General features: G+C 32.5%; 2 protein-coding genes and 1 long non-coding RNA gene across 3 annotated transcripts; 2 read left to right on the forward strand and 1 right to left on the reverse strand.

Annotated features, from left to right (window-relative positions):
- Nucleotides 1-630: 630 nt before the first annotated feature.
- On the forward strand, nt 631-1,586 carry LOC105124163 (uncharacterized). The gene is made up of 3 exons (XM_011024055.1): nt 631-724; nt 878-1,161; nt 1,330-1,586. Exons 1-3 carry the CDS (start codon nt 692-694, stop codon nt 1,352-1,354), a joined length of 342 nt encoding a protein of 113 aa, XP_011022357.1. The 5' UTR covers nt 631-691; the 3' UTR covers nt 1,355-1,586.
- A 6,135-nt stretch (nt 1,587-7,721) lies between these two features.
- LOC105124162 (uncharacterized) lies at nt 7,722-10,531 on the forward strand. The gene is made up of 6 exons (XM_011024053.1): nt 7,722-8,085; nt 8,392-8,495; nt 8,816-9,067; nt 9,344-9,580; nt 9,679-9,896; nt 10,022-10,531. The coding sequence occupies exons 1-6, from the start codon at nt 8,040-8,042 to the stop codon at nt 10,284-10,286; spliced, it is 1,122 nt and encodes a 373-aa protein (XP_011022355.1). The 5' UTR covers nt 7,722-8,039; the 3' UTR covers nt 10,287-10,531.
- Nucleotides 10,532-11,048: 517 nt separating this feature from the next.
- LOC105124161 (uncharacterized) lies at nt 11,049-12,768 on the reverse strand. The gene is made up of 2 exons (XR_842011.1): nt 11,876-12,768; nt 11,049-11,779 (listed from the first exon to the last, which is right to left on the reverse strand). It is a non-coding gene; the product is annotated as an uncharacterized LOC105124161 (long non-coding RNA).
- Nucleotides 12,769-12,829: the final 61 nt, after the last annotated feature.

Here is a 12,829-nt window from a genome sequence, read left to right on the forward strand (position 1 = left end):
TTTTTAACATGGTAAAATAGTATTGTAGTTTTTTTTTAAAAAAATGTAAAGAAAAAAATAAAAAATAAATTAAAAAAAATAAAGATAACAACAAAAAAAAATAGTATAAATAGACCAAATATAGAATAATAAATACTCAAAATGTAAAAAATAAAAAAATATTTTTTTTCAGAAAACAAATGTGTAAAGAAAAAAAAGAGAAACTAAAAAACGTTAAAAAAAATGAAGATAAGAGATAAATTAATGGCGGTAAATAGGACAAATATAAAATAATAAAAATGACAAGTACAAAAAAAATATAAGAAAAATATAAGAAAAACTTGTTTTTTAAAATAAAAAAGAAAATTACAATTATATCATCTCTACATGAAACCCACCATTTCCTTTTAGTATTTATATAATATAAATACAAAAAACTGAAAATTATAATTTTACAACCATTACTATGAAACTAATCAGCAAAATTTACAATTATACTATTTCTATAAAAAAAACACACCATTTTCTTTTACTTTTAGTATATGTATAATAATATCATTTTCAATTTGAAATCCTCACTTCTAATAGAAGAAAAGAGAAAACAATTGCTGAAGTCGGCGTCTTTTTGATACACACATATATATATGCTGAGTTGGTCGTTAAGCAAGCTACACAGGCAAGCAAAAGCTGCACGGATACAAAGATAGTTGCGATGAGGAATGGCACAGGAGCAACTCAAAGAAAGGTCTGGACTAAATTACAATGCCATTCCTCACTTCTAAGTTTTCTGTGCTTGTTTGATAAATGGATACTGTGTAGTAATTGGCTTATATGTCAGTACTGTTATAATCAATGCATGTCTAACATATGTATTGTTCCTCAACTTTGTTGTCGGTAGGAAAGAAAATCAAGGGATAGAAAACTATCCAGTAGCATCAAAAGGATAAGAGCTGACATGGTGGAGATCAGCAAGGGGCATAAACGTATTAAAGAGGGGCAAAAGGAAGTGAGGGAAAGATTTGAAGAAATAAGCAAAGAGGCTGCCAAGCTGAAGGAGGAAACTAATCTAATCTCCAAGCAGAGCGCTGCAAATCAAGTCCGGCTTGATCTTATGTTTCAGATTGTCAAAGCAAGATCAGAGAACGATACTGCCAAGGACGCCTCACTGACGCAAACTTTGCGGTTTGTGATTCTCCAAATCTGTGTACCCTCCTCCGTTTAGTAGTTTTTAGAATCTGTTATCACGATATGATCACTTCTAAAACATGAGCTGTAGTATTATGCTTCTTCTTCTTTTTCCAGAATGATTTGATTTACTAACGTTTTCGTTTGTTAAATATTATGTTTCAGGGAACTAATGGCGAGCAAAAGCTAGCTCCCGGAAGATAAAAAAGAACAAGATTTAGCACGTTAACCCTGTTTCCGGGCTCCTGCCGCTTGCTTTTGATTATTGCTTTTCTAGTACGTACGTAGTACTATTTACAACGAAGTTATACCACCCCCCCACGCCGACGAACCGTCCATGCAAGAGATTTTTTAGATAAAATCTCTTTATTCCTCAGTTGATCCATATAATTGATGAAAAACGATTCAGGATTTTATTATTATTATTATTATTTGTTTCTGTACTTGTTTTTATTTAGTTTTTTTTTTAAATCTCCTTTCTAGCATTTTTCTCCCTATTTAATCTTGATGATTTTATTTCTTTAGAACTTTTATTTTTTCTTATTTAGTTTAGGATTATTAATATAAATAGGGTTGTTTAACTTTTATTTTAATAAATCACTTGAAGATAAATATATTCTGTAATATAATCTTGAATCAGTGATGTTGTGTGGTAATTCTATATGGTAAAATTTTATGTTTTTTTGTTAGAAAATAATGTAAATTATATTTTAAAATTTCAACTAATAATTTAAACTATTAGGTTAGGATGATTATTTGATAATTTATGCCTACTATCTTTCTTATATATTTTTTTATTTGCATCAATTGATATCATACATAGTTCAACTATTATTAATGATTAATATTATGCAATGAAATAATCATAATTAGAAGATGATGCAACATGTAATGCGCTTGTGTAGTGGAAGATAAGGAGGTTCTTCTTTCGAAAATAGATGATAAAAGATATATATATATATATATATATTAAAAAATTAATTTATTAATTAATAGAGATAGATAATTTAAAGGATTATGATGAGAGTGATCATAAATTTATAACTAATTTCAAAAAATTGTTTTAAGGGTACAAGTGTAACCTAACCTTTTAATTGGGACGAATATATTATTAAAATTAATATTTTTTTAAAGATTTTAGTTTTTTTATTAGAATCAACTATCAATATATAATGCTTATTTTAATGATAATTATGATATTTATTTTAAGAATATTTATAATATTAATCATGACATAAACAACTACAATAATGAAAGCAATTATGTCATCAATGGTTTCTTCGTGGACAGGGTAAAGGTTGAGTACCAAAAAAAAAATGAAATATACTCAATAAAGAAAGTTATTGATTTAGATGGCATTGATCTTTTTTGTTATAATTTTACTATTATTAAAAATACAAATTTATTCAAGAATTATATGGATAGAAGACAAAGCAAGTTTGAGGTTTTCAATTTAATAACTTGTCAATTGATATAACATTCTATTCTATTTTATTTTCAATTCATATTATAGTATTAGCAATCATTTCATTAATTATTATATGTGAATTTAATATGCAAAATATTTTTAAATTTATGATAATGGATATTCAATAAAAATAAACTTATTTTTTTATTATGATTTTTTAACAAATTATTTTTCCCCTTCAAACCGTGTTAAGTTTTTTAATTTAAAAATGGTGCTTAAAATAAGAATAACATGTTTTGTGAAAAGAAATTCATTGATAATGTAGTTTAGATTAGAAAGATATATTTTTCTTACTTATTTTAAGTTAATCATTTTTTTATTACAATATCTATTAAAATTTAAACTGTAATCTTTCATATAAATATCTATTAAGACAATAAAAAAAAACTGTATAAAGATAGATTTTAAAAAACTTGTACGCGATTGCGTGCATCGATGCCGAAAGCCCTTTGAGTGTTTACTTGGCCAAATCGATGTTCTCTACAGATTGTGCTCTGCTCTATCACACTCCATAGGAGAATAAAATAAACATATCAAAGATGTACATCACTAAAAAAAAAACTAAAATATATTACAAAAAAATATCAATTTTATGTCCATTTCCAAAGTTAAAATATTTTAATTATTTAACGGAAAAGTCTTATACTTTAATTTTTTTAAAAAGAAAAAATCAGTTTAAATGTCACAAATAGTTTAGATTTTAAATTTAAATATTGTTGCACATTTGACATCACTAATACTTTTTAAAAAGTATAAACAACAAAAGGATGGTTTTATTCCCCAGTTAGTCATGATGAAATAAATTACAAATCTGTTGCTCGAGTATACTGAATCATTTACATCAGTGGCAAGCTGCATCCATTTCAAAAGCATGTACATAAGTTCTGAATTCTCTGTTTGTTCAAGGTTATCTCATTCTCAGCATCTCATAACATATCCCCTGCACTCGAGATCAACTGGTAAATGTTGTAGAACGGGTATGGTCCCTGATTTGGTTTTTAGCGAGAATCTTGTGGCGTACATTATGAATGCACAAGCATAAGGATTCTTTGGGTGAGCAAACGCTTTGTTCAGATTGGTTTTTGTTTTATTCGGTTCTGTTTTTGAAAACACAAAGCAACAATTTATGAAATACCAAATTGTGTGAACCACCATATCTCAGTTCGGTTTCTGCTTTTCAATTTTCTCTTCATGTAAACTTTTATTATTTTTGAAAATTAAAAATGGAAATGAAAAGAAAGAATTTCCCTTTTCCTTTTTGTGGTTTTCAAACTGTACCAAAATGAAAATCGAATTATTGAACCATAAAGCAAACCGAATCATGGAGGTTCAGTTTGGTTTTCCAGTTCGAACCAGTCAGTGCACAGCCTTAATATTAGGAACTGTATCTGTTAGTAAAATGTCCCAAACCTTACTCTGCAGGCGCTCATAGGAAAAATTGGAAATTATAAGGTGTGGCTAGTAAAAGAGCGCCCCTCCTGTTCCTGTTTTTAATCCATGTCGGATACGCCAGGATACATCAACATTTCTGAAGGCAATGGTAGACCATTATCATTTATAACTGACCCGATAACACCATTGATGTGTTTTATTTCTCATGGTCCTATTCTGTGACCTGCCTTAATGGTGGGCATGACCTCAAATTGTCTGCATGGGAGGGAGTTGGGTGATACAACTTCCGCAAGATGTTTGAAGGCATCACTATTGTTTAGCTGCCATTTTTTTTCATTTCTTTCTAGACTGGGCAACATGGTCGTTGTTAAAACAGTCTACGAATGATATCTGCTGGCTGGCTGTTCAGTTGAGATGCTAATTTTATCAGCATTGTGTAGAGACCATCCGACTTAGAAAAAGCCATTTGCAGCATGGTTTCCATACGCAGCAGTAGAGCGCCTGTGGTACCAGCTTGAGGAATTTATTAATTTGGGTCACATGGTTGATCAATATAGCAAGCTCAAAAGCGTATTGCATGGAGCTCTGCAGAACCACCTCAAGCAGGTAATCAATATTTCTTTTAAATAAATGATTTACTTATTAGTAGAAAGTCAAGGTAGCAGAGAGGTGTGAAATGGTTGCTACCCAAACAAGGACAAATATGGCAATTAAAATCTTATACGGATAGAGAAGTGCAGGTATATATCATAGCACTGCCTCGTAAAAAAGAAACTTTGTGAATCTTTTGGTCATCAACCAACTGAGGAAAGAGAATCAAATTTAGCAGAAACTCCTTGCTGTTTAGGATAAGATTTTGTAACCGCTGTTTTGTGTGAACTGCATTGGTTGTGTCCAGGTGAAGATTGACTCTGAAGATTCATTATCTGCTGCTACCTGTTAAGAAGCTTTTGGAAGTAATGGTCAATAGAGCATAGGAAACGGAAGGATCTTTCAAAAGATTATGAGCTGCATAATCAGTAGTAAAATCATGGCATGTACTGGTAAACCCTAAATTCTGAGCACAATATATTTATCGCGTTTGCTTGCCCACTGGCTGGATTGTGTTCGGGGAAGAGATGGATGCTTTTTATCTGCACATGCATATACACACCACTTGGCTGGCAGTTCTATAAGCCGTTGAGAAAATAGAGTTAGATGAAATTTAGTTTGTCAGAGCCTTGACACTTTGTGCGGGTATTTTGGGATTTGTCTTTTCCATGATGTTGTAATTTGCAACTCTGGTTTTGCTTACATGTAAACCGGAACAGGTTCCTGGATTTTGTTTTTCCTGTCATTCATGGTTGTATATATTTTTCTGCTTTTGTTCGTGGGGACTGTAAAAATCATGAGGTTCCAAAAAGAAATGAATAATTGTAAGTTTACCTTATTGATCTCGATAACTTTGTTGGGAAAATTGATTTCGTAGGCTGGAACTTCTAAGTTTCTTCTCTGTATGGGTTGAGATGATATATATATATATGGGCCCTGACCTAAATTTTTTTTCAATGTAAATTTTTTTGCTAAGCTGACACAAACATTTCTAAAAATCTAGATGGTGGATTTGATTGTGTTTATAAGTTTGATTAATTCAAATAATACAATAAAAAAATGCATTGATAATAAATAAAATAAAAAAATTGATTGTGTAAAAGGGTTAAAAAAAAAAACACTTGAGCTTGTTTGTGTTAGTATGTCAAATTAGTGATTTAATTGTAATATTGAGTAACCTCGTCAAAAATAAATTATAAAACTAAGAAACTCAATTATCAAATAATATAACATTGAAAGATAAAATTAAAAAAAATAAAAATAAAAAGTAACAGGAAAAAGATTTGATCAGTCAACTCAGATTAACTTATTAATCTTGTAATCAAGGACGTAATATTGGGATAACTCCATAGGATAAAAATTAAAAAAAAAACACACGATGATTAATTTTCAATAAATTAAAGTTTTAAAGAATGAAATTGAGAAAAAAAAATAAATTTAAAAAAAAACTTAAAAAAGATTAAAGTCAACTCATGCTTATTTTCAAAACTTGTGTAGCTAATCATGAGTCAGAGACTTACCTCATGGAAGACAAACTCTAAAAAGTAAGGAAGAAAAATTTCAAAATGATAAGAGATAAAATTAAAAAAAAAATTAAAAAAGATCCAAAAAATAAATAAAAAGAATGAGAATTGAATTTGATATAAAAATAATTTGAAATCAAATGTTGAAGGATGAAATTAAAAAAGAAAATAAATTAAGAAAAGGATAAAAAAAAAAAATAATAATTAAAAGAATAATAACCAAATTTGATATAAAAAATAAATGAAATCAAATGATGATAAGTGAAATTAAAGAAAAAAATCAATAAAAAATTAAAAAAATAAAACAATCAACCATAAAAAGAACAAGAGTTAAATTAAAAAATAAAAATAAAAATAAATTAAATAACACTTTTATATTTTTATAAGAAAAAAAAAGATGGCAAGACACTTTAAACACCGTGTTGAAAGATGGTATTTAGAGATAAAACGAGGATATATATGTTTCTCGAAAAGCTCAAGTATTACAATAATTTTTTTAATTATATTTATATTAATCAAAAAGCATATTTTTTTATTAAAAAAAAATATCAATATGAAAAGATAAAACAATTCTCTTATACAAGATTAATATTTTTTTAAATTTAAAGGCAATACATAATCTTTATAAGGGGTGTGATCATAAATTTATAATCTTTATCGGGGTTGGCAATTGGAAGGTATATGATTTTTGGGAGTTTGGGAGAATGTAGCATGTGTGTCCTTTTGAACTTCCACATGCAGGTTTGGACATCAAGAATGTATAAATCTCCAAATTTGAATAATTTAGACTCATATGATGCCACCATGGAGTGAGAATGACGAGCGCATGGTCGCTCGCCATAACAGAGACCTCTCTCCAGTGTTAAGAACATGCGACGATGATAAGATTGTATCATTCTCAAGTCCACCAAATACGTACATGTTTGAGCCAGATGCTCTTGCTGCCTGCCATTGCCTGTGAAGCATACACAAGGCATGCACAAAATCAACAATTGTTCTGCAAGCTGACTCCCTGTTTTGCTTCCTCGACGAATATTTTCATAAAACTCAGAGTCAATATATATAGCAAAAGGAAAAAAAGAAAATAATCAAATATAAATGTGCTCAAACGTCACCTAGGTAGGAGAACGTGCATTGCACCAGCTTCTCCCAAAAATCGGACCAGAGGTTTAAAAAACATTTTAAGCTTTGGGTGCCACAACCCGTTTCATAGGTTGGGCCATGGTCTTTATATTGTAGTTTTAAAATGTAAGGGGAAAAAAAAGGAAGACTGAATTACTATTAATCTTTTAAAACTTTTTGCCTGTTATTACATTGTATATTTAAAAGACAAAAAACTGAAATATTCTTGATCGTGATGACTGATGGACACTTAGGAGAAAATCATTCTACCCCACCACTAAGATTATTGATTTTTTTTAAGAATAAGATGATAATTAAATAATTATGGTGAATAATAATTTATATCCAAATACACGATGAATTCTCCATTCGCTTGAAGGTTTTTTTTTTTTTTTTTTTCTGTTGGTAATATATACAGGCGCACACACTTGGTTGCCCAAATAATCCGCTTAGTTAGTGGCTCTAACTAAGATTTGTTAGTTGTGGGCAATCATGGAAATTTCAAGCTCCAGTCCGTTTGTCCACTTGGAAAGGAAGATCCTGAAACGTTAGGACGAGGGGATAAAAAGAAGATTAGGTGCGTGCTTTTTTGGCGTGTGTGGGAAGCATATTCTGTACGCACAAATAATTCTTGCAAAATTAGCGTGTTTCAACACAGACGTGGTGGTGGCAGGGCAGCGGAGGGTCGAGGTGGTGGTCACTTTAAGAAAGGGTGACGTTGGTCCCTGCGGTGGTGGTGCATCATCCATTTATGACTGTTTTCCATTGCTCTGGAGGAAATGCTCTCTTTCTCTCTACGCACGAAAACGAAAACGAATGAAAAGGGTAGGTTCGGTTTGGTTCGGTTCGGTTTGGTGGATCAAGGAAGGAAGAACAAGAAGCTTCTGTTTCTAAAACACGCAAGCAGGCATTTTTTAATATTTTGTTTTAAGCACTCCTCTACTGTTACTCGCAACTAGTGGCTTGGCTAAACAATCGTTTAACCATTAGGCCTTTGAATTTTCACTATACAACTCTTTCTTTTCTTCTCTTCTCCCAAGAACAAAAACCAACAACATAGAAATATCAAACTGAGATTTATTTTTATTTATTTTTAAATCCTCAGTTTTGTTCTTGTTCTTGTTTTGTCAGTTTTCTTTCTCTCTTCCAACGATAAAAACAAACAAAGTATACGAGGTTGTCCGCCACATCTCGGACCGGCTGCCAAAATTACTCAGATTACCTTTCAACCCAAGGTAAAGTAGCTTATCATTTCCGTGTTTAATCTCTCTTTGAAAAAAAAAAGAATTTTTTTATTTTGTTTTTACTATCTCTCTCTTTATGTGTGTGTCTCATTGTTAGCAAAAGAGGAAATCTGTTTACTTTCTTCTCTTGATCAAAATAAGAAGAGAAGAAGATTCTTCCGATTCCATTTTCAGCGCAACTTATTATCATCCCATGAACAATTCCATGGATGAATTCTTAAATCTAGAAACAATCTAACTCGGCTTCATCCTTTCACCTCTCCTTACATTTGATGGGTTTTTGTTTTGTTTTTTCAAACTTATGAATGAAGATGGCAGAGACAGCGGTGGGGTCGCGTAAAGACAGTGGAAAGTTGGAGCACAATGTTAGGGAAGATAGCGAATATGTTAGGCTTGTTATATCTGACCAACCAAGAATTGGTGACTTCGACATTTCACAAGTTCAATCGAGAGCGAGGGTTAAATCTTTCATACGGTGGATCAAAGCTTTAATTTGGTGCCTTGTTATTGCCATACTAGTTCTTGTTTTCTTGAAATGGGGTGTTTCATTTCTTTTTGACAAGGTACTTCCTCATTTCTCTCCTTCCCTCTTGTTTTTACCCCTTTGCCTTCCCTGCATTGATGCTGTCTCTGCACCTTTAATAAACAACTATTGCATTAACCGCATCCTGTTACTTTTTGTTTTTGGGCTGATTTGTTCGAGATGGTTCTTCTTTGGTATCAAATTAGATTCATGAATACAGCATTCTGGTTGATAAGCTTGATCGAGTTTGGCTAACTTAAGGATCAACTTGGTATTTTAGTTTGGTTATGCCAAAGGTTAATCGATTTTGTTGTAGGTTCTCTTGCCAATGATGGAATGGGAGGCAACTGCCTTTGGCCGTCCGGTCCTCTCTCTTGTGCTTACTGCTTCTCTTGCCTTGTTCCCAGTGTTCCTAATTCCTTCCGGTCCTTCCATGTGGTTGGCTGGGATGATCTTTGGATATGGTATTGGTTTCGTGATAATCATGGTTGGAACCACTATTGGGATGGTCCTGCCCTATTTGATTGGGCTAGTTTTCCGTGATCGCATCCATGTAAGGCAAATGATTTTTCACTGATATAACTTGGTGTTTAAATTAGATCCTACTTCTGCATCTCCATCTGTGCGAATTATCTCCTGTTGAATGTGTAGCAATGGTTAAAGAGATGGCCCCAGAAAGCTTCTATGGTTAGACTTGCTGGGGAGGGAAGCTGGTTCCATCAATTTAAAGTGGTTGCCATCTTTAGGGTTTCACCATTTCCCTACACAATTTTCAACTATGCAATAGTGGTAACAAGTATGAGATTTTGGCCCTACTTATGGGGTTCAGTTTCCGGAATGGTACCAGAAGCTTTTATCTACATATACAGGTCTGTTCCTTGGTTATACTATTTTTGGCCACTATTGGTTCTTATTCCAATGAAATATACAAGGAAAATAGATATATGGGAATATTTTTGGCCCCTCTCAACCTCATGTTTGTGCTTCGGTGCAGTGGTAGGTTAATAAGGACATTTGCTGATGTGAAGTATGGGAACTATCACTTGACTACTGTGGAAATAGTATACAACATCATCTCCTTCATCATTGCAATTGTTACTACTGTTGCCTTTACTATTTATGCGAAACGAGCTTTGAAGGAGCTTGAAAGGGCAGAGGCTACTGAAGAAGTTCTCCCCTCCCACCAAGAAAGTCATGAGATGGGAAAGCTTCCACTTGAAAGACCTAAGCGTGCAGGTTTGTCGTCTTTTTCATTATAGCCTGAATACGTAGGAGGAAAATATATGTACCTGTTGAAATTGATATGTTAGATGGCATTTGTAGGCTAGGTGATCGTTGTAACTTCCTTGTTCAGTTTTTATTTTTTTATTTGAGGGGGGTTTATGTTTGTAACTACAAAAATAGAATTCAGAGGGAAAATTAGGGGACGTAAAAGGTGAAACTTCTTAGCATATTTTTCCGTGCTTGTTTTCTTTCTTACCATTCAAGAAACAACTTTTTTGTTTATTATCTTCTGAATGATATTAATCTTATATTTTTAGTAAATACAGGGAAATAAACATCTCCTGGGTATGGAATAAGGCAATCATTAGCTTCTCATCCTCAAATTGTTGAGAATATGAGCTTTAACCTTCTAGAGTCATTCTTCAATGATGCTTGAGCTTTTCACCATTCATTGATGCATACTTGCAAAACTATTAAGAAAGCTTGCCATTCGGTAGCGTGAGAGATTAGATTCAGTTTTCAACTGGCAAATTTATGTGACAATAGAAAGAATAACAACAATGATCATGAAAGCAACATAGACATTATGTACCGTATGTGATCCAGAGTATAACAAAAAATAGGGTCTCTCAAGCTTTAAGATTACAATCCTATACTATCGAGAAAATTTTGTTTGATGTATTTTGAAATTCAATAATTGTTAAATTGTTTTGTTTAAACAAGTGCCAAATCGACCTAGCTATTAAAAGTAAATTAAATTAAAATTCTAAAACTTAATAGGAAAGGAATATGAAAATAACTAAGAAAATAAAGTAAAATCTAAAACATTAATGTGGACTTGTTCCTAACCTGGGGCTAGTGGATCAATCCTATATGGAACGAGGCTTGTAGAAAGTTTTAGATTAATTTCAGTCTGATTCAATAATCAGATCAAAAGTTATTCTTGTTTTTTTTTCTTTTTTTTGGTCATAAAGCATGTTTGATGCGTCTAGATTTCTTTTTTAGCTTGACTTTGGCCATCTGAGATTTATCCACTAAATGTCTCACATATGTTGCAAGAAATAAGAAATAAGGCTGCAAAATCACCTGCATCTGATTGAGGCTTTGGTTTTCTTTTATTTACAATTAATGCATTCGGTTCAGTAGGTTGTGGGGGATTTTAGGTGGTATGAAAAGAGCAGCAATGAATGGCAAATTACCTGAAAAAAGTGAAAATAATATTCACAGAAAAGGTGAAGTTATGAACAATGGTTTGGTTGAATGATGAATCTGCTCATATTTAAGGCTTTAGGAGATGTAAGTGGGCGTCCTTTGTTTTTTTCTTTTTGCCAAACAACCAAATTTCAAGATGCAGGCGCTTGGGTTGCAGAAGAAAGCTTGCCTGCACTGTGAGCCGATTCTGTGGCTATATGCTCCGTGATGGTCGTTTGGGTCCCTCGCGGTCCATCCTGAGCTTCCCAACCAAATGCTAACTGCACTTCCTCAACGAACATGCCTTTTTCTTGAACCTGGTGCCCATCTCCACTCACTCAGATACCATCAGCAAAAGGGAAGAAGATTAGTTTCAGAAACATTTCAATCATTAAAGAGCTCAACGTGGAACTTGGTGTGTACGTTCACCAACATGGGATACTACAGCATACAAAGGCAAGGTGGGGTAACTGCATAGAACTTGAAAAATCAAACTGCATCCACCAAATAAAGCAATGAGAAGGCTCGTTTTCTTGGATAATTAGGGAAGAAACAGAAAAAATAGAATCATAGCAAATTCTCAAATATGTACTGATTTCCCTTCTGGAATTACTCCGTAATAAGCCTTGGCACGGTGTAGCCCGCTCTTTCCATGATGTATGATCCAGACGCAACTTTACGACTCCTATTGCGACCTCAGACTTCATGAGAAATTTGTTTTCAGAAAATAACATCCAAGAAACATTTTTCTTAGGGACAAATTTTAGATAATCTAAAAATAGTAGCATGCTTGATTTACAAAAGAGCATATTTTAGTGTAGTACTGCAACATCCTCAATTATGTCTCACAAGCAGTGATACAGTTGTTTCAAGGTAATCCACTGCAACCCTGTGCACTTTATCTATATTTTCTGGAAATATTTGTAAGTACAAACTTGTTGTACAGGAGAGATTGGGAAGAAAAGGATTGAGTAACTTTCTTTTAATTTTTGTGAGGCTTCAAACAATCCACCTCTCTTCAAGAAGTGAATTTCCAAACAAAAGTCAACCGCCCAAACCCTTAGGAACTTCGAGATTTTCATATGCGCCTGAAAACCTCTTACATGGTGAAAAACACCACCTCTCAGCTTTAAGGGACTATTTGACGTTGCGATTGAGGTGCTTTTAAAAGTTTTTTGTATTAAAAAAAACACTCAAGAAAACACCAATTTGATGTGTTTTCATTACCAAGCACACGTCTAAAAGCTGTTTCTGTTTGCTTAAAAATTCAGTTGATGCAGAAACAAGATTTCAATAACATAAATATAAATATAAAAAGCTGAGAATATTTATTGGAGAGGAAGAAAAGATACAGTGTACGATACCTGCATCATTTCGCACAGTTTAT

Source organism: Populus euphratica, unplaced genomic scaffold (genome assembly GCF_000495115.2).
Source record: "Populus euphratica unplaced genomic scaffold, PopEup_1.0 scaffold4.1, whole genome shotgun sequence".
Taxonomy (NCBI): domain Eukaryota; kingdom Viridiplantae; phylum Streptophyta; class Magnoliopsida; order Malpighiales; family Salicaceae; genus Populus; species Populus euphratica.